Source organism: Dermochelys coriacea, chromosome 2 (assembly GCF_009764565.3).
Source record: "Dermochelys coriacea isolate rDerCor1 chromosome 2, rDerCor1.pri.v4, whole genome shotgun sequence".
Taxonomy (NCBI): domain Eukaryota; kingdom Metazoa; phylum Chordata; order Testudines; family Dermochelyidae; genus Dermochelys; species Dermochelys coriacea.
In genome coordinates this window covers 81,100,151-81,127,920 of record NC_050069.1, presented here as the reverse complement: position 1 = coordinate 81,127,920, position 27,770 = coordinate 81,100,151, and the positions used below count along the sequence as shown (strand labels likewise).

The 27,770-nt window shown below is 41.2% G+C and overlaps 1 protein-coding gene across 9 annotated transcripts in view; it reads right to left on the bottom strand.

Moving 5' to 3' along the window:
* KCTD1 (potassium channel tetramerization domain containing 1) overlaps positions 1–27,770 on the bottom strand; it is a 167,133-nt gene that overhangs the window by 56,992 nt on the left and 82,371 nt on the right. For 5 of the 9 annotated variants that reach the window (XM_038392237.2, XM_038392238.2, XM_043507945.1 and 2 more), the window contains exon 2: positions 7,759–7,937. In XM_038392237.2, coding sequence (XP_038248165.1) covers positions 7,759–7,937 — 179 coding nt within the window. Of the gene's footprint in view, positions 1–1,798; positions 3,374–7,758; positions 7,938–10,171; positions 10,272–13,857; positions 13,860–15,083; positions 15,090–27,770 lie in introns of those variants that run through there. The other 4 variants (XM_043507946.1, XM_043507947.1, XM_043507942.1 and 1 more) reach the window with 4 other exon arrangements.

Below are 27,770 nucleotides of genomic sequence, written 5' to 3'. Positions count from 1 at the left end.
GATCCTGGAACACCTTGAATTCATTCACTGAGGCAGACGTGGTCACTGCCTCATCTGGGGAAGAGGAGATTACAGCAGGGATAGCTTTTCCTTCTCTTTGCAGCTGATGCTTTTCCTCACTTTCCTCTTCCTTCCTGTCCAATATCTGAGGCTGTACCAGCTGCTTTTGTGATATAGTTAAAACTCTCTTTGGGGAGGGTGCTCTAGTCTTAGAGACAGTGGATAGTACAGGTTTTCAGGAGTACTGCTATGCCATTGGCATCCAATAGGGCCTTAGAGGGTAAGGATATGAATACTGAAGTGAAGGACACCTGGAGGGTAGAAAGAGGGCTATGAGCGCAATGTCTTTTCCTGATACCTCTCACTGAATCTCTTCCAAACTCTCACTGTGTTACCCAGGAAGGGGTGGGAGACTAGTCCCTACTATGCCCAAAGGAGGAGGAGAAAAGGTGTATTCTTCCTCCCAGAGAGGGGCCACTATATTGAGAGGATCTTGTACCTGTATGGAGGAGAAGTCACTACTGGAGATAGGTTGCTTCTTTAACCTGACGTACAGATTATTTTTATTTTATTTATTTATTTTTGTCACAAGAGCTAGTGGTTTTGATACCACCACCCTCAATCTCTCAAGGAGAGATGATGGATACTGGGCTCACAGTAAATCACTCTGTGCTATGTATGGTTTAGATACCAAGATAGCTGGTGCTGAGATACTAGCTACCACAAGACATTGTTCCAAAGCTCCAAGGTCAACACTCCTGGTACCAATGCACTCTGTGCTGGGATCCGTATCAAGAGAAACACACTCCACCAATTTAATTTATTGTATGTGCACTCCTAGCAGTTGGTACAGAGACACTGGCTGGTGCCTTTGCAGGCTTTTAGCCCTTAGAAGATTGCACCTGAGACAAATTGTGTCTGATGACTCTCGTCTCTCATTTGCTAGGTGCCAGAGATGGTGACCTGTGCCTTGGCTCATCCCTTGAGCAATGCTCCTTTCTGCCCCTGTCAGAGGATAGAAATACCAAGATAGTGGAAGATGAATGGGGCCTTTGAGGAGATTGGGCTAATCGGAATGGAATCTCAGCTCTCTGGAACAATAAGGGTATGTGCAAAAAACCAAAACCAAGTTGTGGCAGCAAGTCTCAGAGCTCGGGTCAGCTGAGTAGGCTCAGGCTATGGGGCTAAAAATAGCAGTGTAGATAGGGTGTTTCCACTTGGGCTGAAGCCCAGGATCTGAGGCCCACCCTCCGTTGTTGGGTTTCAGAGCCCAGGCTCCGGGCTAAGCAGGAACATCTACACTGCTATTTTTTGTCCTGTAGCACAAACCCTATGAGCCTGACTCAGTTGACCCAGGCTTTGAGACTCATTGCTGTGTTTTTGATTTTGTTTGCAATGTAGATGTACCCTAAGGGAGACTGATTATATGAGTGAGGCCTGGCTGTAGCCTTCCTCTCGGTGTTCAAGGAAGCTTGCATTGGTCTGTCAAGGAGGGACAACTTTATGTGAGCTTCCTTGGCTCCGAGTGAGTTTTGAGAAGAATGACATGCCAGCATTGCTACTGGATGTGTGTCTCACCTAAGCAGAGTAGGCGTTGGGAGCACCAGTTGCCATCAGGCATAGAAGCATATCACAAAGGACAGGTCCTGAATCTTGGAGATTTAACTTCTGCCCTGTTACTAGCACACGTCTATAGGGCAAAAGTAGGATTTATCCTAATTGAAGCTTATTTAAAAAGCTATTAAGTATTCAGTCAATATGCTATTAAGTATTCAACTAATTAAATAAGTAACTAGTTAGGATTCTAGCCAACTAAGCAAGACTAACAGTGTGCAAAGAAAGGATGGATGCTGCACGGGTTCCATCTCACAGCTTTCGGCAATAAGAAGGAACCAAAGGATGGTTGGGCTTTATGCCCTTGGGTGGAGGGACTGGGGGAGAAGGATGTATGAGGGTACTATAGGTGCAAGCGTGGCCACAGGCACTGCTGGACAAAAAAAATCTAATCTTGCGCGCATATACATCCAGAGTGGAATCCACGTGGACAATCACTCAGACACGATCTCAGCTGAACCATGTCAGTTTCATGGTTTGTTTTGGGGAGATGTGAAACTGACTGTGTGCCTCCAATGATAAACAACAGAGAGCATTTAATAAATAAGGTCCACATTTTTACAAGAATCATGCCTTCTTTCTGTTTTCTACCTTAGCCAAAGTAGAGATTAACATAACACTGATTCAAGTTCTGGAATTTTGCCACAAAAATCTGCTAATCCAAGGGACCAGTTATATATGTAAGGTTGAATGTCAGGTTCTTGTCAACTGCTGGGGCTAGAATTTAATGTAGTGTATCACTGGAAAGTTTATATTCCCAACTCTCCAATAAATACAAAAATAAATGAGCGTGCTGGAAGACTGTGAGGTACCTGACCTTAAATTAAAATAAAATCAAATCACATCATGATTACCATCTTATCACCTCACAGCCCTTGACTTGACTTCTAAACTGGTTTAGTAATTGCTTTTTTGAGGCTGCCAATACTAAAAATTGTGTTTTAAAAAAACTTTCTAGAAGTGGCTGTGAATCCCCACTCTCAAGTAGTTTAATCTGTGAAACTCACTCATCTACTGGTTCAAGAGACACGGACTACTAAAACAAACAACCAACCAACCAACCAACCAACCAACAGTGCAGACTTGAAACAAAAGAGGTTATCACAATGACATGAAACAAGACAGCTGTTACCTAGGGGTTGTGGGTTTTGTTGTGTTTTCTTTAAAGTCAGTATTTTTGCTATTACATTTTAAATTTATTAAATTCTTGATTCTAACATAGGCAGCTGCCATTTCCACTTTCATAAAGTGTTACAATGGCACATTGAACTGAGAGGAGAAAAGATTAAGCTGAAATTCTGTCCCACCATGTGTTTTATTTTGGTCACTTAAATTTGCTGGACCTGCGTATTGCCTCCAACTTGGAAACAGTACCTGCATATATTAGCAGAAATGATTTCTCAAATTTCCTAGAAGAGGAAAACAAGAGGAGTACAAATATTTCTTTAAAGCTTCCATGACTGTATCAATAGCCTGATCCTGAGACAGGCTGAATTGTCCGAACTCCACTTCATATGGTTGTTCTTCACTTCCCTAAGAGAGGTTCCCAACAAGGCTAGAACCAGTTTTGCAGACCACTACAAATGCTTTCAGGGTTAAATTTTTTCCCATACACTGTTCCTGGACCAGGAGAAAAATTTTTAGTTCTTGTTGGATGAATCACATCTCTCGTATTGCTTTTTCCCCTTCATGATGCCTCGGTCTCCCCCTTCTGATACACACACAAGAGGCAGTGCTCCTTGTTCTGAAAATAAATGCCCTATCAGGTAGGATAAACTTTTTATTTTCTGTTTTTCTTTCTTTCCATAAACATTCTCCTCTCTCTCTCTCTCTCTCTCTCTCTCTCTCTCTCTCTCTCTCTCCATCTCTATCTCTATGTGCCTTTAGTATTATAATACCATTATCACCCTTACTAAAACATAGCTCAGTGGTTTGAGCATTGGCGTGCTAAACCCAGGGCTGTGAGTTCAATCCTTGAGGGGGCCACTTGGGATCTGGGGCAAAAATTGGGGATTGGTCCTGCTTTGAGCAGGGGGTTGGACTAGATGATCTCCTGAGGTCCCTTCCAACCCTGATATTCTATGATTCTATAAGCTATATTGCATTAGCAGAGGGAAGAATAAAAAAAAAAAGTGTCATTCCAGTGACGTGTATTCTCAGAACAGAACCCTATGCTTTAAAATGGACTGTATGCGCTATAAAAAAAAAAAAAAAAAAAAAAAAAAAAAAGAGGAAAGTACAGCTACAGAACCTGAAGATTTTTTTAACCAAAAAACATATAAAAGCAAAGAGCTTAAACTGCTAAATGGTTTAACGACATAATTGTTACAAGGGTTCTGTTATTGTTATTGAACTAGATGAACAGTAGGTGTGAAGTGTGACACTTCAGAGCAGTCATGTGACAGGACTGTAATCAGGAAATATGGTAATCTGCAATGTAGATGAAACTCTCTCAAAAGCAGAAACAGTAAATTGACTTGTGCAGTGAATGTACATTTACAGAACTTGTAAAATGCCTAAATTATACCTGTGATTTAAATAGGAGGGATATGATGCCACCAACAAGAACAACAACTATACTAGAGGATGCTTGAATAGCCCAGCTGTGATGTTCTTTGGAACATCTTTGGAAGTTTTTTGGAAAGCGTAGGGGACAATTTCCTGGTGCAAGTGCTAGGGGAGCCAACTAGGGGGAGCGCTTTTCTTGACCTGCTGCTCACAAACCGGGTAGAATTAGTGGGGGAAGCAAAAGTGGATGGGAATCTGGGAGGCAGTGACCATGAGTTGGTTGAGTTCAGGATCCTGACGCAGGGAAGAAAGGTAAGCAGCAGGATACGGACCCTGGACTTCAGGAAAGCAGACTTTGACTCCCTCAGGGAACAGATGGCCAGGATCCCCTGGGGGACTAACATGAAAGGGAAGGGAGTCCAGGAGAGCTGGCTGTATTTCAAGGAATCCCTGTTGAGGTTACAGGGACAAACCATCCCGATGAGTCGAAAGAATAGTAAATATGGCAGGCGACCAGCTTGGCTTAATGGTGAAATCTTAGCGGATCTTAAACATAAAAAAGAAGCTTACAAGAAGTGGAAGGTTGGACATATGACCAGGGAAGAGTATAAAAATATTGCTCGGGCATGTAGGAAAGATATCAGGAGGGCCAAATCGCACCTGGAGCTGCAACTAGCAAGAGATGTCAAGAGTAACAAGAAGGGTTTCTTCAGGTATGTTGGCAACAAGAAGAAAGCCAAGGAAAGTGTGGGCCCCTTACTGAATGAGGGAGGCAAGCTAGTGACAGAGGATGTGGAAAAAGCTAATGTACTCAATGCTTTTTTTGCCTCTGTTTTCACTAACAAGGTCAGCTCCCAGACTGCTGTGCTGGGCATCACAAAATGGGGAAGAGATGGCCAGCCCTCTGTAGAGATAGAGGTGGTTAGGGACTATTTAGAAAAGCTGGACGTGCACAAGTCCATGGGGCCGGACGAATTGCATCCGAGAGTGCTGAGGGAATTGGCGGCTGTGATTGCAGAGCCCTTGGCCATTATCTTTGAAAACTCGTGGCGAACGGGGGAAGTCCCGGATGACTGGAAAAAGGCTAATGTAGTGCCCATCTTTAAAAAAGGGAAGAAGGAGGATCCTGGGAACTACAGGTCGGTCAGCCTCACCTCAGTCCCTGGAAAAATCATGGAGCAGGTCCTCAAAGAATCAATCCTGAAGCACTTAGAGGAGAGGAAAGTGATCAGGAACAGTCAGCATGGATTCACCAAGGGAAGGTCATGCCTGACTAATCTAATCGCCTTTTATGATGAGATTACTGGTTCTGTGGATGAAGGGAAAGCAGTGGATGTATTGTTTCTTGACTTTAGCAAAGCTTTTGACACGGTCTCCCACAGCATTCTTGTCAGCAAGTTAAGGAAGTATGGGCTGGATGAATGCACTATAAGGTGGGTAGAAAGCTGGCTAGATTGTCGGGCTCAACGGGTAGTGATCAATGGCTCCATGTCTAGTTGGCAGCCGGTGTCAAGTGGAGTGCCCCAGGGGTCGGTCCTGGGGCCCGTTTTGTTCAATATCTTCATAAATGATCTGGAGGATGGTGTGGATTGCACTCTCAGCAAATTTGCGGATGATACTAAACTGGGAGGAGTGGTAGATACGCTGGAGGGGAGGGATAGGATACAGAAGGACCTAGACAAATTGGAAGATTGGGCCAAAAGAAATCTAATGAGGTTCAATAAGGATAAGTGCAGGGTCCTGCACTTAGGATGGAAGAATCCAATGCACCGCTACAGACTAGGGACCGAATGGCTCGGCAGCAGTTCTGCGGAAAAGGACCTAGGGGTGACAGTGGACGAGAAGCTGGATATGAGTCAGCAGTGTGCCCTTGTTGCCAAGAAGGCCAATGGCATTTTGGGATGTATAAGTAGGGGCATAGCGAGCAGATCGAGGGACGTGATCGTTCCCCTCTATTCGACACTGGTGAGGCCTCATCTGGAGTACTGTGTCCAGTTTTGGGCCCCACACTACAAGAAGGATGTGGATAAATTGGAAAGAGTACAGCGAAGGGCAACAAAATGATTAGGGGTCTAGAGCACATGACTTACGAGGAGAGGCTGAGGGAGCTGGGATTGTTTAGTCTGCAGAAGAGAAGAATGAGGGGGGATTTGATAGCTGCTTTCAACTACCTGAAAGGGGGTTTCAAAGAGGATGGCTCTAGACTGTTCTCAATGGTAGCAGATGACAGAACGAGGAGTAATGGTCTCAAGTTGCAATGGGGGAGGTTTAGATTGGATATTAGGAAAACTTTTTCACTAAGAGGGTGGTGAAACACTGGAATGCGTTACCTAGGGAGGTGGTAGAATCTCCTTCCTTAGAGGTTTTTAAGGTCAGGCTTGACAAAGCCCTGGCTAGGATGATTTAACTGGGACTTGGTCCTGCTTTGAGCAGGGGGTTGGACTAGATGACCTTCTGGGGTCCCTTCCAACCCTGATATTCTATGATTCTATGATTCTGTATAGAACTGGTAAAAAATTTAGTCTGAATGATTTACTAACAAAAAATGCCTTTTTGCAAAAATTTTACTGCAGAATTTTCCTTTTCTCTGACTCTCCAAGCTCCTGGAACTTGTGGCTCAGTTGCACTGAGCAGCCAGAGTTTTTTGGTTCTACCAAGGCTGATTTTTTTCTTGAAATCCCCTCCTGTGACAAAATTCATGTTTTTGATGTTTCATCCCAGTTCAGGACAAAAATGTTGCAAAAACTGAAATTTTTTGTGGAAAGGAATTCCCATATCTTGGCCAGCTTTAATTTTGAACATCACTTTTGTGCGTAGCTCCTTTTTTCTGACTTTGGAGTGCAACTTTTTATGTCTTTATCTATTAGAGTGAGGAATTAAAATCTTGCCCATGTAAAGCTCATCAAGAGTATGTTCAGTATTTTTTTTTTTTTTTTTTTTGGGAATAAGAGAATAGACCCTTCCTCCACCCCCTAGCTCTACGATGGAACTTTACTCCATTGACATCACATAATTCATCTATGGATGTAGAAATTTCCTAGCATTATTTAATATTCATGATCTACAGGGATCCCCAACCCATTCACGTATAACTGGGGATATAAGAGCAGATTTAGGATTCCACAGATAATTGCAATTGTTTTAAAAATACAAATGATCTAATAAGGTTTTAAGTGAATGCTATTAGACATAAGTTACAATCTTAACTGTATTTTAAAAAACAGCGTTGTCTGGGATTACAGGTCGACAGTGTGGGAAAGTAAATGGTGCTAAAAATGTTGTTTTAAATTGTACATAAATTTGTAACCATGTCATTAGATTTTTCATATATGAAGTCAGAGAAAATTAGTGCATAGTAATAGACTTTATGCAAGGGTTAAGAACATCGGCATTGGTGCCAACTTTATTTTAGGTCATACACAAAGGGATTTGCCAATGTGTGTGTCTTTAGTCTGAGGTGTACGGTAGGAGAGGAAGAAAGATCAACCTTCCACCTCCTACCTACTCAGAAACACTAAGCTCATTTTAAAGCAAAGGAATGAAATGTAACATTTTGAGAATAGAGTCCCATAACGTCTAAGCATAAATCTGAATCAATGAATGGCAAAATACATGCAATGCAATCTTTACAATTACCTGGAGTCAGGGTATTTAGTAAGCGTGGCCAAGCTGCTGGTGTACATGTGCCCACCCACATCAATATGAACTGGTGCGTTGGATTTTGTGAGCTGTGCTGGAGTGGGGATGCCTTGATTGTTCAACGGAGATGCAGGGGATCTAGTGATCAGAGGTCTTGACATATTTGGCCGACTGTCCTGTAAAGAGACAGACACGAGTCAGGAATTTCCTTAAGGTTGCCCGGCTGCCCCAAAGACACAGATGCCCACTGAGCAGCGAATAGCCACCTATCACTAAATCTCATTTTCAGCCTGCAACTTTAATTTATTACAGCAGAGACTGGTATTTTTTTTTAAATATCAGTTCAACTTTTAAACTTAAATATTGTTACATTGAATAAAGTATTATTATAAAACCCACAAAACAAAAACAAAAAACAAAAACAAAACCATTAGTGTTGAATAAAAAATTCTGTTTCTGAATACTGTTCATTATAAAACTAATCTATATAGAAACAGGAATATTCACTTATTTAAGAGCTGGTAAAGTCACTAACAAATAAATACTAATAGTTTTAAAGGAGTCAGAAAGGATAAAAACAATACACACTTTTTAAAATTAAAAAGCACACAGGATTTTGGTTTCTTTCCAAATCCCACCCATTGCTATGCAGTTAGGACAGATGAATACAAACCCTTAGCTCTTCCATTCTGCAAAGGCTTCTCTTGAATTTCCAATCCACATATCATGAAAACAAAAGAGGAAACACCTGGACTAGCCAACTGTTCATGTACTGAAAAACAATGGGCACCGACAGCCTTTGAGAAAGACATTTTCCATTAAAAATTATACTATAGTGACAAGTGCCCCTATCTGCCTCAAATAGACTGCTGTTCTGAGCAGCTTCCCAATCCAAAGCAAGCTCCAAAAGTAGAACAGAAACAGATGCTGATGAAACAAACTTTTAGTCACAGAGGAGGAATACGTGTAGTGCAATCTGTGCATGCAATAGGGTGGGGCAGGGCGAAGTGCTTTGCAGAAGCCAGTAAGGCAGGCTATTTTCAAAGCTCTGGGATTCAAAACAGAAACTCAGTCTAGATTTGTTTTGAGACCATTTCACTTCTTACCTACAGGAAGGATACATATTCAGTGGTATCCTATTAATACATGCTGAGAACTGCTAATTATTGAATTTTTCATTTAAAAAGTAAGCAAAATAGTGAGAAATCAAAAAACATGCTTTATTCGTTTGGCAAGTCGTTTAGTTGTAAGAGGTAATACATTCTTAGTACAGCACTATGATATTAAGTCTTTGAGAAGCAGGGAGAGAAAACAGCTGAGAGCAAGAATTATGGGGTATTCAGATTAATGATCAGAGGGGTAACCGTCAGATTAATGGTTCTTTCGTGTTTAAAATATTTATAGTTTTTATATTGCTCTTAAAGACTCAAACTATAAAGGCAGCATGAGGTAGATACTTGTCTATCCGAAATAACATAGTGGCCACTGTTGCCAATAAATTCAAAACACAAGGTATCTATAAACCATAATATAGTTAAACAACTAATTTTCTCTTTCATACACAAAAGTGAACTTGGATCAAATATAGATAAGAGGGAAGGGGATGGAGTAAAAAGTCTGGCTAATTTTTGCTCATAAAAATACACCTTAACATTTGCAGAATATCAATCTTTAAGAACTAGAATTTCTTGAGGACCTGCTTGGGGCAGAACGAAGACAAGTCCAGACAAGATACTAGATATACACGCTACACAAAACCCTGGCATCTACTATAAATGTGGTGTGGCACAACCACCACTCCAAGATGCTACTGATCTGCATAATAAGATTGGGTATTCAAAATAAAAAAGGCTACAGGAAAGTAGCTGGAGAAGTGACAGGGAAAGGAAAATGAAAAAAATGACACAAACTGGAAATAAACGTGATAAGTAATAGCCATGACAGGATTGAAGAAAAGCACATTAAGTAAGAGCTTTAAAAATTAACTAGAAAAGGTGATTAAAACCAAAAACAAATTCTGTGAGGTATATGCAATGTACTATATTACCTCTCTTACTAGTATTTTTTTTGTCCAACACACATTCCTGCATACTGCAGCTCCATGGAGTCTGAAGTACTTTTTCAATTGGACATATCGTACTGTATATCCTGCCTCAGGGTTCTCAGGAGAAAATGAACATATTTGCAGGGTTAAATAATGTAGTTAGACTGGGACCTCATTCAGCATAACTGTGATTGTGCAAGGTGTACAAATTGGTAAAAAAAAAAGTACAGCATAACAGACCATTGCAAGGATGGTAGATTAAAAACTGTGGTCATTCCACAGTGTAGTTAAGTCACAAGAGGAATGAAAGTGGTTTCCAGACGTAGGCTATAACCAACAAAGCTATCATTCACAAATGGTTTTTACCTTAAAATTCCATGAAATAAAGATGCTTTCCTACAAAACTTTTGCGATCCTGTTTAACTCTAGAGCATTCTTCCTTTCAAGCCACCTGAATCTGTTGTTCCTGAAGAAAGAATGCCCATCTCTCAAAATTTAGTTGCTAAATAGAACAAGTTAAAAAAACTTACTTCACCCTTAGCTTACTATTTGGCACATGTCACTGGAAATGTCTAGTTAGCTACAGTGTTAAGGCCACTCTGAAAGAGGACAATATGACATGGTGGTGCCTAGAGAACTTAAATCAGGATGGGTTCCCATTGTGCTACACGCCACAAGAAATCGTTTATAATCTTAATAGGTACAACCCTCAAGCATAACATGAAGTAACACCGGCCAGTGAACAGAACACAAGACTATTTTAATAACTGTTAAATTGTTCAGAATTAAAAGGCAAATCAGTGCATGCCACGGGAGAGATGAGGATGTAGATTTGATGACTGAGTGACCAACCCCTTATAATAGTTCCCCAAGAAATACATTACTTGTCTGGGTTAGTATGAATAAGGAATTGAACAATGAAGGGCAAAGGGGTAGAGGGGAAAAAATGTTCATAGCCAGAAATTGTTAATGGAAATTATTGATCAGACAAGACATTTAATTTGGCATTTGTATTGCGTTTGTGCACAATTACAATTCCCATTGTCTAAACTTCTTACAAATACAATTTCCTTTAAAAATAAAACACAAGAGGGGAACAAGCAAGTAGGTGGTAGAAAAGATCTGAGAACACTGTGAGCCTGCCCCCACTTCTGTAGTCTCATGTGGCCATTCGGGACACAATGGATGGAACAATGACTGTTTTAAGACTGGGGATATTTGGACATTGTTCTTGGAGCAGACAACAATTTGGTTTATAAAAACTGAGTCCATTCATTACAGAGGGCACTGTTAAGCACAGTCTACGGCCCCCCCCTAGACAGCAGCTCCCATAGTTTTTTACCCTCTCATCTTTCACTTTATTCTTGTTCATAACAGTTTTTTCAATCCTGTTCCAATTTTAAAAGTCAATGTATATTTCAATTATTTTGATTCACTGAAATGTTGTTCAACATGTCTGTTTCAGAGACCTGTGAATTACTGATCAGCAGCAGAGTGTTTGAAGGGATTTGACTCCAGGCACATTTCAAATGGTGACCTTGGATCCTAAATCCAGGAACACTTTTTAACTGATATTGGGATCAAAAGCATTACGGAAGCCTACAATGATAGGCAGATTAATTTTTTATAATTTAGCCAAGTTCAAAAAATTTGCAGTTGACAGTATGCCTTTAAAGGCTGTGATTGAGAACACTGAAATTAAAAATATTTAAAGCAGTTAAGAGTTTCTCTGCTTCCTTGCTGAAATTTACAGGGGTCTTCTTAACAAAGGACAATGAGTGGTCCAAGAACTCCATTAAACATGCTTAGACCAGCCCTCCTTCCTGCTCCTCTGTGCCCACTCCTGCCTGCCTGTTGAACAACAGCCTAGGATGTGAGACCATGAGAAACTTCTTTAAGTCCTAGGGGAGGAGGTTAGGAGTCCTTGGCAGTGAAAAGTTTCTTCCCCAGGCAGGGGTCTGAGGAATATACAGAAGGCAGTCCTTGGTTCCCTCTTTCTCCTCCAATTCTTGCTGCTCCCCAACACCAGAGGTTTTGAGAAAGAGAGATTTTCCTGGCCCAGATTCAGAAGCAGCAGCAGCCCTCTTGCAGGGATTGGGGAAGAGTGAAGTGAGCTCCCCATCAGGGAAGTACATGGGAGTGATGTCAAAATGCTGGTACATGACAGAGGAAATGCAATTATCATCCATAAAACAGGGAAAGAAACTTCACATAAAGATTAGCTTGGTGCATTTGGCAAAACCAACTGAAAGACACCAATTCCCGCCGTCTTGGGTAATATGCAGACTGAAGCATCATTTACCAGTTGACTGTAAATTCCTTTAAGCAGGAAACTGGAATTATTTTACTCAAGTCAGAAAAAAAAATATAATGGTTCTCACTGTTAAATTCTAATACAAAAAGGCTGAGGTAATTCACTGGGGGGCAGACATCTAGACATAAAATTCTAGCAGAACCACAGTTGGGATAGATTCACCATGTCATTTTGAGTATGCCCAGACAACTATAATCTAGGTAACATTCCACACATTCCACATATTCTTTGTAAACCTTTATTTTTGGGTCCCTTTGACTTCCTTGAAAATATCATTTGGCCTGCAGTTTCATAAAATTGAGACCTACAGTTGCACTGTTTTGCTGTTAAACACAAACATAGGTAACTTTCTTTTTTTAAACTATTGTTGTCTCTTGTGGGAGAGCTCCACTTCCCAGTAGAGGAACAAGGACAGGAATGGATGGACTGACAGATAGGGTGGGGGAAGCCTTAACGCTTTAACAGCTGATCTCCACCAGCCCTGGGCTCAGTGGGGCTTTGAGCAGCTCTTCTAGTTTATGCCAATGATAGACTGGATCCTGATGCAACAAAGCTCTGCTCTGCCATATTCCTCCCTGCCTATTTCTTTCACTGGCACACTCCTATTCCAAGGAAATTCCCTGCTGGCTATTTGTGGCCAGATTCCAGCCCTCTGCACAAAGAAGCCAGATATTTCAGAATCCAGCCCAAAGTTTGTTTTCATCTGCCATGTTTGTTTTCTTAACTGAAAGAAGTTTGAAGACTTTCAAATTAAATTTTCCATGGACTTAATCCTCATTCAAGACACCCGACTCTGACCCTCTGAAGAAATCTCATTTACAAACAAAGCTGTGTTTGGAATTTGCACTAGATTGCACACAAGTCAGATTTTGCATGATCAGAGGCTGTATGGTCAATAGAATTTTGTAGCCATTCTAGAGAAAGCAAAATTTAAAATGTACCAAGCATAAGGTGTCAAAGTAAAGGCCAACAAATCTGTTGCGACTATTCCAAGGATGTCTAAGTGGGGGAAGGACACGTATAATTTGAAACCATTTATTCCATTAAGATGCTTATCTGAACTCTTAGCTGCCTTGTACTGTACTGAGGTAAAACTGTGCTTTTGGAGAGATTGGGAGGATGTCTGATTTGCTTCCTCAGTTTGATCCTTACAAACTGCCTGATTCAATAGGTTTCAAGGAGTGTATACAAATGCATCACAGTGATCTTAATTAAGCTACCACCACCACCAGAAAGGTAAATGAAGATAAGATTCTGCCAGATACAGCAAGAGAGTCAACAATTTGCCAACAGATTTCTCATTCTAAATAGTGATACCACTGTATGAAACAGTTAACATTAAGCACTTTAAAAATGTTAGAGCTTCCAGAGAATATCGCTTTCAGTATCGAAGACTGACTCAATAGCAGCCCTATGGCCACCATAAGTACAAGACACTTTGTCTCTAAGCTCCTGCCATTAGAAACAGCTTTCCTGTAAATTTAATTAATTTCTCTTTAAACCCAAAAAGATCTTTTCTCCTTGCGTGTATTATAGATCAAATAATAAAAAGTGAGAGAAATTACCTGAGTTTTATATGAAAAAAGATATACAAGAAGTTGTGTGCAACATGCTTTCAATCAGTTTTTCTATTGACAATAGGACTGAAAGTACTGCATGCCCACTAAAGTCAGTTTTCCCTTCTAAGCACTTATCACTGATGCCAATGAGTAGCAGTGCTGATCTGAATATCCTGGACCACTGAACCCTTGGTATAGCAGGTGCAACTTGCAAATTACTTTAACAGATTCTGCACTTAGAAACATCAGGGCTGAATTTAGTCCTTGGTTTTTGGATGCTAGCATTATGTTGTTACTGCAGCATGACAATACTACCCTAACAAGACAGTGGACAAAGATCTAACAATATTAAAGCTTCTTTCAAGTTCCTCTTAAGAATTCCTTTTTTACTCTGTACTTGGAAGAAAATAAAACCCTTCCTCTTAAACAAAGAAACAAAAAAGTAAGAATCCTTAAATCAAGGATTTAGATTGCCCTGATTTATCAACTCCAAGTGGAGATTTCTGCCCTAGCAGGAAGTTCCTATTCAATTTTTGTAGCGTCTTCACAAGCAGTGGAATAACATTCACTTTTATTGATTTAAAGGGGAAGAATTAAGGTCTTTCTGGAGTTGTGTTTGTGCATCTTGAATTTCTAGAAAGATCACTAACTTCCTAAACATGTTTCAGAGTAGCAGCTGTGTTAGTCTACATCCGCAAAAAGAAAAAGAGTACTTGTGGCACCTTAGAGACTAACAAATTTATTCTATCATAAGCTTTTGTAGCTCACAAAAGCTTATGCTTGAATAAATTTGTTAGTCTCTAAGGTGCCACAAGTACTCCCTTTCTTTTTCCTAAACATGGTGTCAAAAAATGAGTAAATACTGGTCAGGCTATTCTCGTACTGAGCTTATGCTCTTAATCCTCTTGGTGAGAGGTACCGGGCTAACAAATACCCAAAACCAACAAGAGCTATTAATTTCCCCCCTCTCCAAATTAAAATTCTCTCTTTCTTTGCTGGTATGTGAAGGAAGATTAATACCAATCATAAAAGTCACGTCTGAAGATTTAGGCATGCCCATTTTAAAAACCTGCATCTGCTATAGAGAAGTCTTCTTCTGAGGAGACAAAGTAGATCATCCAGTAAAAGATATTGCCTCAACTACTGTTGGTAAAAGAAAGAGAAAGCTTTCAATGAGTAAGAGCTCTGTGCAGCTTGAAAGCTTGTCTCTTTCAGGAACAGAAGCTGGTCCAATAGAATATATTGCCTCACCCACCTTGTCTCTCTCATATCCTGGAACCAACACAGCTACAACAACACTGCAAACTTCTTCTGAAGAATCAGTTAACTGTCCATTTGAACAGGATTTTTTTTTAAAATAAAAAACCCAGTAGAGTTTTTTTAAAAACTCAACAAAAATATATACAAATCAACTTTGCATGAGAAAATTTCTACTATAGTTTCTGGAGTACCTCCCCTTGGCAGTGTTCCAGAAGACTGTCTACCTCTTTACAAAGCGAGGCTAACACCCATTGTAAAACTGCCAGAGGCACATTACATGTTTGTTCTCCCCCTAGCACTTTCAGCCTCAGAAGTGGAAGGAACACTGCCAGTTACCATCTCTGCTGAGAAAGCACGAGATACAATTTCACCCTGGGAAAACTGCTGAATGGGAATCTTCTGGTGTGGCATAGGTTTTGCCTGCACAATCCAATGGTTCTTTTGAAACAGAGAGGCCTGAAACAGTGCTGATGAAAAACATAGCATCTCCCTTACAATCAGCTAGGTTCCTGCTTCCCTCTGTACTTAAATATGTTTTATTAATTTGCCCAGTAGCAGAAAGAGATCATTCTAACTCATTTATAGAGCACACATTTCTGGCAGCAGCAAATGAGACATTATCAACTTGAAGTCCAAACAATTAAGAAAGGGATTAGCTGTACAGGAGAAACAGTGAAAATTATATAAAAAATGCTGTCAAATGCAAAAATTGACAATACTGGGGGGGGGGGGGGGGGGACACCGAGAGAAACAAAACAACACAAAAAGTTTCTTGTAACAATTGTTGGCAAAATCTTTTCAGACTAACGTGCAATTGTAAGTGGATTGGGTCTCTAATACTCATAGGAATAATAATAATAATAATAATTAAAAAAAAATCATATAGAAAGACATTTCTAGCAATAATCCAATTACAGGTTTCAGAGAAGCAGCCGCGTTAGTCTGTATTCGCAAAAAGAGAAGGAGTACTTGTGGCACCTTAGAAACTAACAAATTTATTTGAGCATAAGCTTTCGTGAGCTACAGATAACTTCATTGGATGCATTCGGTGGAAAATTCAGTGGGGAGATTTATATACACACACACAGAGAACATCAAACAATGGGTTTTATCATACACACTGTAAGGAGAGTGATCATTTAAGATGAGCCATCACCAGCAGCGGGGGTGGGGGGGGGAGGGAGAAGGAGGAAAACCTTTCATGGTGACAAGCAAGGTAGGCCATTTCCAGCAGTTAACAAGAACATCTGACGAACAGTGGGGGGTGGCGTGGGGGGGAGAAATACCATGGGGAAATAGTTTTACTTTGTGTAATGACTCATCCATTGCCAGTCTCTATTCAAACCTAAGTTAATTGTATCCAGTTTGCAAATTAATTCCAATTCAGCAGTCTCTCCTTGGAGTCTGTTTTTGAAGTTTTTTTTTGTTGAAGGATAGCCACCCTCAGGTCTGTAATCGAGTGACCGGAGAGATTGAAGTGTTCTCCGACTGGTTTTTGAATGTTATAATTCTTGATGTCTGATTTGTGTCCATTTATTCTTTTACATAGAGACTGTCCAGTTTGACCAATGTACATGGCAGAGGGGCATTGCTGGCACAGGATGGCATATATCACATTGGTAGATGCGCAGGTGAACGAGCCTCTGATAGTGTGGCTTATGTGATTAGGCCCTCTGATGGTGTCCCCTGAATAGATATGTGGGCAGAGTGAGAGTAAGAATGCATGATAGAGATCTTTTAGGTGTTTGTCTCTGTCTGAGGGGTTGGAGCAAATTCTTTCAACTACAATACCCACCTGCTGAAGTGAAGAAACAGATTGACGGACCAGAAGAGTACCCAGAAGTCACCTACTACAGGACAGGCCCAACAAAGAAAACAACAGAACGCCATTAGCCATCACCTTCAGCCCCCAACTAAAACCTCTCCAACGCATCATCAAGGATCTACAACCCATCCTGAAGGATGACCCATCACTCTCACAGATATTGGGAAACATGCTAGTCCTTGCTTACAGAGAAGCCCCCAACCTGAAGCAAATATTCACCAGCAACCACACACCACACAACAGAACCACTAACCCAGGAACCTATCCTTGCAACAAAGCCCGTTGCCAACTCTGCCCACATATCTATTCAGGGGACACCATCAGAGGGCCTAATCACATCAGCCACACTATCAGAGGCTCGTTCACCTGCGCATCCACCAATGTGATATATGCCATCCTGTGCCAGCAATGCCCCTCTGCCATGTACATTGGTCAAACTGGACAGTCTCTATGTAAAAGAATGAATGGACACAAATCAGACATCAAGAATTATAACATTCAAAAACCAGTCGGAGAACACTTCAATCTCTCCGGTCACTCGATTACAGACCTGAGGGTGGCTATCCTTCAACAAAAAAAACCTTCAAAAATAGACTCCAAGGAGAGACTGCGGAATTGGAATTAATTTGCAAACTGGATACAACTAACTTAGGCTTGAATAGAGACTGGCAATGGATGAGTCATTACACAAAGTAAAACTATTTCCCCATGGTATTTCTCCCCCCCACGCCACCCCCCACTGTTCGTCAGATGTTCTTGTTAACTGCTGGAAATGGCCTACTTTGCTTGTCACCATGAAAGGTTTTCCTCCTCCTCCTCCCCCCCCCCCCCGCTGCTGGTGATGGCTCATCTTAAGTGATCACTCTCCTTAAGTGTGTATGATAAAACCCATTGTTTCACGTTCTCTGTGAGTGTATATAAATCTCCCCACTGTATTTTCCACCAAATGCAACCAATGAAGTGAGCTGTAGCTCACGAAAGCTTATGCTCTAATAAATTTGTTAGTCTCTAAGGTGCCACAAGTACTCCTTTTCTTTTTGCGAATACAGACTAACACGGCTGCTACTCTGAAACCAGTGATGATTGTGAAGCTTGGTTGATGTGGTGGAGTCAGAGAGTGGGATATTTCCCAGGGAATTCCTTACTGCTAAATGATGAACTAGGAATTGGCTGAGCCCTCAAGGGTTAATTCATTGTTGTTAATGTAGCCTCAAACTTTACAACAGTGGTTCTCAAAGCCTTTGGCCCGCACCACTTCCTGCAGCCCCCATTGGCCTGGAGTGGGAAACCGCGGCCAGTGGGAGCTGCAAATCGGTCGAACCTGCGGACGCAGCAGGTAAACAAACCGGTCCGGCCTGCCAGGGGCTTTTCCCTGAACAAGCGGTGGACCGGCTTTGAGAACCACTGCTCTACAAGGCAGCATGAATGGAGGGAGGGAAGACAGCATGGCAGACAGAGACAGAGACACACACCCTGTGTGTTAGAGAGATGTGCATTGCTCCTTTAAGTATGCTGACCCCACTCTTAACTACACTGCCTTTTTAAGTAGATCAGAAGCTGAGACTTGGCTGCTGCCAGGAAGCTCCTTCCGTCCTGAGCCCTGTCCTGTGTCCCCCCTGCTCTACGGAAGATGAGGTAAGTGGGGTGCAGGGGCGAGGAGGACACCCTGATATTAGCCCTTCTCTTCTCCCTCCCCCTGTCCCGCACAGCAAGCGGGAGACTCTGGCGAGCAGCTCCAAGGCAGAGGGCAGGAGCAGCACATGGCAGTGGGCAGACGGACAGCTGAACTGCCGGCAATTGTTAGCCTGCTGGGCGGCTGCGCACAGGGAACTTAGGGGAACGGAGAGCTGATAGGGGGCTACCGGTCCACCCTGGTTCCAAGCCCCCACCAGCTAGCTGCAACAGGCTGCTCTTCCTGCAAGCAGTGGACAAAGCAGGCAGCTACCAAACGACCTTATAAGGGAGCATTGCATAACTTTAAACGAGCATGTTCTCCAATTGATCAGCAACATAATGAAAAAAACATTAACTGGGATGACTTTAAGTGAGGAGTTACTGTACAACACTACTGTTCATGGCCAGAAAGTCTTCTCTGATGAAAGGGTTTTATTATTGTTTCTGGCACGGTCAACCAGGTGATAGAGAATATATAAAATATAAAAAGAAAAGGAGTACTTGTGGCACCTTAGAGACTAACAAATTTATTAGAGCATAAGCTTTCGTGAGCTACAGCTCACTTCATCGGATGCATTTGGTGGAAAAAACAGAGGAGAGATTTATATACACACACACACAGAGAACATGAAACAATGGGTTTATCATACACACTGTAAGGAGAGTGATCACTTAAGATAAGCCATCACCCACAGCAGGGGGGGAAAGGAGGAAAACCTTCCAGGGTGACAAGCAGGTAGGCTAATTCCAGCAGTTAACAAGAATATCAGAGGAACAGTGGGGGGGAGAAATACCATGGGGAAATAGTTTTACTTTGTGTAATGACTCATCCATTCCCAGTCTCTATTCAAGCCTAAGTTAATTGTATCCAGTTTGCAAATTAATTCCAATTCAGCAGTCTCTCGTTGGAGTCTGTTTTTGAAGCTTTTTTGTTGAAGTATAGCCACTCTTAGGTCTGTGATCGAGTGACCAGAGAGATTGAAGTGTTCTCCAACTGGTTTTTGAATGTTATAATTCTTGACGTCTGATTTGTGTCCATTCATTCTTTTACGTAGAGACTGTCCAGTTTGGCCAATGTACATGGCAGAGGGGCATTGCTGGCACATGATGGCATATATCACATTGGTAGATGCGCAGGTGAACGAGCCTCTGATAGTGTGGCTGATGTGATTAGGCCCTATGATGGTATCCCCTGAATAGATATGTGGACAGAGTTGGCAACGGGCTTTGTTGCAAGGATAGGTTCCTGGGTTAGTGGTTCTGTTGTGTGGTGTGTGGTTGCTGGTGAGTATTTGCTTCAGATTGGGGGGCTGTCTGTAAGCAAGGACTGGCCTGTCTCCCAAGATCTGAGAGAGCGATGGCTCGTCCTTCAGGATAGGTTGTAGATCCTTGATGATGCGTTGGAGAGGTTTTAGTTGGGGGCTGAAGGTGATGGCTAGTGGCGTTCTGTTGTTTTCTTTGTTGGGCCTGTCCTGTAGTAGGTGACTTCTGGGTACTCTTCTGGCTCTGTCAATCTGTTTCTTCACTTCAGCAGGTGGGTATTGTAGTTGTAGGAATGCATGATAGAGATCTTGTAGGTGTTTGTCTCTGTCTGAGGGGTTGGAGCAAATGCGGTTATATCGTAGCGCTTGGCTGTAGACAATGGATCGAGTGGTATGATCTGGATGAAAGCTAGAGGCATGTAGGTAGGAATAGCGGTCAGTAGGTTTCCGATATAGGGTGGTGGTTATGTGACCATCGCTTATTAGCACCGTAGTGTCCAGGAAGTGGATCTCTTGTGTGGACTGGTCCAGGCTGAGGTTGATGGTGGGATGGAAATTGTTGAAATCATGGTGGAATTCCTCAAGGGCTTCTTTTCCATGGGTCCAGATGATGAAGATGTCATCAATGTAGCGCAAGTAGAGTAGGGGCATTAGGGGCTTCCTCAGCTCTCGTCCCCTAATGCCCCTACTCTACTTGCGCTACATTGATGACATCTTCATCATCTGGACCCATGGAAAAGAAGCCCTTGAGGAATTCCACCATGATTTCAACAATTTCCATCCCACCATCAACCTCAGCCTGGACCAGTCCACACAAGAGATCCACTTCCTGGACACTACGGTGCTAATAAGCGATGGTCACATAAACACCACCCTATATCGGAAACCTACTGACCGCTATTCCTACCTACATGCCTCTAGCTTTCATCCAGATCATACCACTCGATCCATTGTCTACAGCCAAGCGCTACGATATAACCGCATTTGCTCCAACCCCTCAGACAGAGACAAACACCTACAAGATCTCTATCATGCATTCCTACAACTACAATACCCACCTGCTGAAGTGAAGAAACAGATTGACAGAGCCAGAAGAGTACCCAGAAGTCACCTACTACAGGACAGGCCCAACAAAGAAAACAGAACGCCACTAGCCATCACCTTCAGCCCCCAACTAAAACCTCTCCAACGCATCATCAAGGATCTACAACCTATCCTGAAGGACGAGCCATCGCTCTCTCAGATCTTGGGAGACAGACCAGTCCTTGCTTACAGACAGCCCCCCAATCTGAAGCAAATACTCACCAGCAACCACACACCACACAACAGAACCACTAACCCAGGAACCTATCCTTGCAACAAAGCCCGTTGCCAACTCTGTCCACATATCTATTCAGGGGATACCATCATAGGGCCTAATCACATCAGCCACATTATCAGAGGCTCGTTCACCTGCGCATCTACCAATGTGATATATGCCATCATGTGCCAGCAATGCCCCTCTGCCATGTACATTGGCCAAACTGGACAGTCTCTACGTAAAAGAATGAATGGACACAAATCAGACGTCAAGAATTATAACATTCAAAAACCAGTTGGAGAACACTTCAATCTCTCTGGTCACTCGATCACAGACCTAAGAGTGGCTATACTTCAACAAAAAAGCTTCAAAAACAGACTCCAACGAGAGACTGCTGAATTGGAATTAATTTGCAAACTGGATACAATTAACTTAGGCTTGAATAGAGACTGGGAATGGATGAGTCATTACACAAAGTAAAACTATTTCCCCATGGTATTTCTCCCCTCCACTGTTCCTCTGATATTCTTGTTAACTGCTGGAATTAGCCTACCTGCTTGTCACCCTGGAAGGTTTTCCTCCTTTCCCCCCCTGCTGTGGGTGATGGCTTATCTTAAGTGATCACTCTCCTTACAGTGTGTATGATAAACCCATTGTTTCATGTTCTCTGTGTGTGTGTATATAAATCTCTCCTCTGTTTTTTCCACCAAATGCATCCGATGAAGTGAGCTGTAGCTCACGAAAGCTTATGCTCTAATAAATTTGTTAGTCTCTAAGGTGCCACAAGTACTCCTTTTCTTTTTGCGAATACAGACTAACACGGCTGCTACTCTGAAACATAAAATATAAAGGAAGGCATCATCTCTGTCCCAAAGGAAAATACACTAAATGCATAAAAAGTGGTAGAAAGGTGATGCAACATAAGTAAAGTGATCAAGACATAGCAAAGTCAACACTTTTTGTGGGTGGTTTTTTGTTTATTTGAAGTTCTGGTTTGATCGTGCAGTTTTGTAACTAGTAAATGTGCTCTAAATTAAAAACTGCATCTTTATGCTTTGATAGTTTGAAAAAAGTTTTATTTTAACCATGGGACAATATTAGGGATGAAGGCAGGAAATGTACCACACATAAGACTATTAAGGATCGTTTGGGGAATAAGGCGGCAGGGGAGGAGGAAACAAGGTAGAACATAGTTACTGGCTTACAGAACAGAATAATTCTGTGCTTGGCAAGAAGGAGACCATCTGGCATTTGAACAAAGAATATTTTATATTTGGTTCATCTGAATCCATTATTTGTAAAAGATACTTTGGGATCCAAGACTAAGAAATAGAGTTTTGAGGATTACTGTTTTCAGATCTGTAGGGATTTCTTTGGGTAGCTATAGGAGCTGTCAAATGGGTTTTTGTGTCACATAAGATAATTTTAGCATTTTTGCCCACAAGGGTGGATTAACCACAGATCCATATAACCATGCACTACATAAGGGGACCATAGCTGCCGCCACCAACAGACAGCTACTGCTGATCCTATGAAGCTGTGACCGGCTAACTAGTTTAAGGCAGAATTATCTGTCTGAAACTAAATTAGCTACCTAATAACGAGGCAATTTACTGAAAATGTCACAGGAAGCTCTTCCCACTCTGCGATTTTATTTGAGAAAGGCTTTTCGTTGATACCATAGCATGATACATCGTACACATTTTCTTGAGAAGTGCAGACAACTATTTAATTCCATAGAGATTTGCAGGTGAGATATGCAATCCACTTCTAGATCTGGTTCATGCTTCTTTGATTTTAGATGCCTTGTGAAAACAGATGATAGAGATTCTATGTTTGATTACTTTGTGAAGATTTAAAATGGTCACGCCTGGAGAAGAAACAAGTAGATGGGCATGAGAGAGACATATAAGAGAATGAATGGCATAAAGAAAGTAAATGGGGCATTCCTATTTAACTCCTCTGATAACAGGAACAAAGCAAGAAATAAAGAGAGAATTAAAACACACACAAAAGACATAGCTCATTGCCACAACATTAGAGGGCAAGAGCGAAGGAAGAATCACATGAGAATTAGATAATTTTGAGGAAATCTTAATTTAAAGAAAGCCAACAGCAACAGGCAGTCACAGTAGGAAGGCTAATGCCAAATGTAAAAACACAAAGATTAAAGCAAGCATATTAAATTACAAACTTCCTAGGAAATACAGATCCTCACACTACAGAGCAGAAACCAGCAGCTAGCAGAAGCCAATCACTAACTGGTAGGGGTTAGGAATAAGTTCTCTATGAGCGAGTTACTCCTTAACTGCCTACTTCAGAGGAGCACGCACAAGACACTCTGAAGCATCTGGTACTGGCCATTTTCAGGCACAAATTATGGACTAGATGGACAACTGATCTAAACTGATACAATGGACATAGGCAAAACTCTCTTTATTTGATAGAATGCTCTTAAGACATTATAAAAGCTAAACAAAAGTTACATTGAAGTCTCATCTCATTGATCAGCAACTAGAAAAAACACCCTAAAACCACATAATGACAGGTTTCAGAGTAGCAGCCGTGTTAGTCTGTATTCGCAAAAAGAAAAGGAGTACTTGTGGCACCTTAGAGACTAACAAATTTATTAGAGCATAAGCTTTCGTGAGCTACAGCTCAGCATCCGATGAAGTGAGCTGTAGCTCACGAAAGCTTATGCTCTAATAAGTTTGTTAGTCTCTAAGGTGCCACAAGTACTCCTTTTCTTTTTTCCTAAAACCACAGGCTCCCCATGTATTTGAAGTCAGTAACCACAATTACATTGGTGCAAAGCTAACAGTGTATGAATTTCTGCTAGGAGCTGTGCAGGTAGAGATTCTCGCCAAAGGTCCAAACCTGACAGCTCTAAACTGCCTTTAGCATCTCTGAAGGAAAACACACTACAGAAGGATGGGGAAATAGACTGACAGAAGCACTGAAAAAATACAGTAATCTTCTTAATACTAAACTTAGGTTCAGATACTAAAATGCACCTGAGCTCCCAGACCCTGCTTAATGTAAAAAAGTCAACTGTGGTTCTGAGACTTGGGGAAAAAAAAAAAAAAAAAAAAAAAAGACATTTTAAAGAAAGATGTATACCACATTACTTAGATATAGCTAATTCACCAGACTAAGTAGTGGATGTGGTAGCTCATTTGTTATCTCTGAAAAATTCCGTTTGCTTTTCAAACACCCCTTTATTCTATGTGTAATATGGAGCATGCCACACTCTCTCATGGAAAGTAGTTAAAACAATATATTAGTAGGCAAATCAATTACAGTACAATATCTTTGCATGAGTAACTAACCTGAACAAAGGAAATACTTGCCTCACTCTTAGGAAAAAAAAAAAAAAAAAAAAAAAAAAAGAGTTTGACATTTCTCTTGCAAAAATACTGTGCTATAAATCCATTATAGGTAGGCTGTACCATTAACTACTCCATGTTCATAAATTACAATAGAATTACATGTTCAGACCTGATTTTTCTATAGTCAACGTTGGATTTTAATTCTATAAAATGGATGCTTTAAATAAAATATGGAAAAATTACTTAGCCTGTAAATTATGCTTCTTTAAAGCTATGTTACAGGATTCTCAACTCCTGGGTGTCATGCTCCCAGCATGAAAGACGGAAGAGCTCCCTTCACACTAAGATCTGTCCTCTGACATAATGTAGGCCAAGGAACCAACAGTGCCTTCTCTGGAAGTTAGGAGACAGAAAGACTGAAGTGCTGCTGCTCCTGCAAGGTGATGAGGAAGCAGAGGCATCAGGTAGAAAAAGAGATGCTGTGAAGCAGAGGCCCCCTGCAGGAACAGCAGAGCTCTACAAGAAAGAATGGGAGAGAGGGAGGGGATAGTTAATGCTCTGCCCTCTACAAATTAAATCTAAGCGCAGATCTGATTTGACTGGAGGATGGGGAAAGAGTGAGGATGTACCAATGGAAATTAAATAAAGGTGAGTGTTAAGGAATTTCCACCCCACAAGCCCTGTACATATCCTAGGCAAGGTATGTAACAATGCAAATAGTTAAGGCTGCATAAGAATTTCCTTTCAAAAAGGAACTCTCTCTATTTCTTATTACATTGTTCAATGCATCTTTCAAGCTGAAATTTTTCGTCTCAGCTCAGGAACAAGTGTTTGGAAAGCTTTAAATTTAGCAGTAATTCTTAAGTCATAGATTGCCTTTGGAGGTCACGTTTGCCCAACTTGGTTTTAGACACATTTTGGGTATGTATGTGGACTTTTTTTTTTTTAAAATAAATATATACATCATTCAACAAAACTATTAAACCAGTGGAAAACACTAAATCTCTTACCACTTTCTTTGGCACTGCCATGCAAAACAAACTATTTCTATCACAAGGATAATGTGGGAGGGTATGCATATTCCTCATTTCATACAATATTTGAAGGAACTATGCATGAGATATGGCTAATAGAACTTATAAATCCAATCCTAACTGGAAACAGCTAGATGGCAACCAGGGCAGGGGGTCTTGTCATCCAGATATGACAAGAGGCCCTGTTCTTTTGATTCTTCTAGTAATTCAGGAACCAAAAGAGATTTTTATATGGAGGTATGCCATAAGTAATAAACACTATTGCAGCTAGAGGGGTTAATTGTCACCATACAGCCTGAGCTGCTGCTTGCTGGCTCTGACAAAACCTCTGGGCAGGTTTTCAAAAGTGCTCAACACCTAGCAGCTTCGTTGAGAATATTAAGTTCCTGTAAAGAGCTCTTCACTTGACCACAAGCAAGAACAAGCTGCCTGGGAATTTCTAGAAGGCTGAGGTAATGGTAGCTGGTGGGATGGAAGCAACAGCGGTGGAGAGGTCACATGATGTCATCCATAGCCACTACCTTTGGAGCCAAAAAGATTTAAACAAGGGGAGTTATGCACTGGGACTATGAAACCCAAGAGAGAACACCGCAAGTATGGAATGCTTAGAGCAGTACAAGTTACATGGAAAATCAGCGTTTTATTTAAAACAATTGAGCAGAACCCCAAATCAGCTATAGTTTATATGTACAAACTGGAATCAATGGGTCATGTTTTTCATTGATATGTATGATAAAGGGTCTAATGATTTACTGCAAGCCACTTCCTTCCATCCAAAATCTGGTGTCACTTAGTATCTTTAGCTTAAGAACATGAGGACCCATTTTACTTTCCTTCTAGCTTGTTTGCCACTCTGATGCTTGGTTGTATTATTCCTGTTTTGAGCTAAATTAAATAGGAGAAGCAAAGCTTTAACTCAGTAGTAGTAATAAATGGGGTTAGCCTGGCACTGATCTGTGTAAAGGGGCCAAAGCTAGGACTGCCAGAAGCAAAATGTGGTCAGTGAACTCTACTGCACCAAACAAACACTGACCTGCAGCTGAATTCTTAGCCCAGATTACAACAGAAGCAGACTTCTGAACAAAGGATATTTCAGGCAGCACATTAGTAAGTGAAACTGTTTTTATAACAGCTAATGGAGGAGACACTAACCATTAAAAAAACCAAACCCTAGTATATTTTAGAAAGGTGACTAAGTAATACAGAACACACATGTATCTTGTTCTGCATTTCTGTTGCACTGACCAAACACTAGGACCACACTCCAAAGAAACATCATTATTCTGCATCTTCGATAAATATCTTCAGTAAATAATAAAAAGTAAAAGTTCACTGCAGGACTTAAAAAGCAACTATTTCAAGTGCAGCATGTTTTAAATTTTAATATTTTGCAGAGTGAGATAAAACAAGTCTCAAAATCCTACAGAACCAGGAGTCTTGAGTTTCCTAAAAGGGAAGGTCCTTTTTACATTTATTATTTAAAATTCAGTCAACAACATTTACAGAATGCAGTATTCCCACAATAGTTAGGAAACATGACCCAGATTAACTTGGTTGCTTTGTGCCACTGTACAATGCAAAGCAGCTGGAGGGTGCTGATGAATCTGGCCCCATGACCATCAAGTGTAATCAAAGACTACACATATGGTTTAGAACAAGATGCTTCTTATCCACGCTGTGCTGTGATCACATCTGAGCTCAAGCCAAGCAGGGTTAGTCCAGGTCAGTATTTGGATAGAGAATCTAACACCTAGGCACTAGAAGAACTGGTACTGGCAATCTCGGTAGTGGCATTCCAAGTCTGTACTGAGTCAATCAGGCATGACATTAGGGTACATAATATTTCTGGAAAGGCCAATAAATGAGGTATTGGCCACTTGTAAAGATCCAAAGAATCACCTTTGGATCTTTGATCACATTTTGTAAAGGTAAATTTGGTGTCCAAACTCTTGCAGGGAGCAGAGAAATCGTCAAAAGTCACCATCAGTTTCATACCGATGTTTGGCAAAGTTAAGAGATGATAGCTTGTGGACAATCTTTGAATTCACAGCATTTGTTTTAGACAATGTACCAAGTACCAGTCAGTGCTCATTTACAGGATTTAGAATAACAGTCTTAAGTGCAATCCAACTTCCACTGCAGTCAATAGGGATCTTCCTATTGACTTCAATGGGAGCTGGACAGAGCCTATTGAGAGTTTCTACCAACATAAAAAGGGGGGGGGGGTGAAGAGATGTCCCCCAGGAGTCTGTACTGGGACAAGTCCTATTCAACATATTCATCACTGATCTGGAAAAAGAGGTAAATAGTGAGGTGGAAAAGTGTGCAGATGATATAAAACTACTCAAGATAGTCAAGTCCCAGGCAGACTGTGAAGAACTACAGAAAGCTCTCTCAAAACTGGGTGA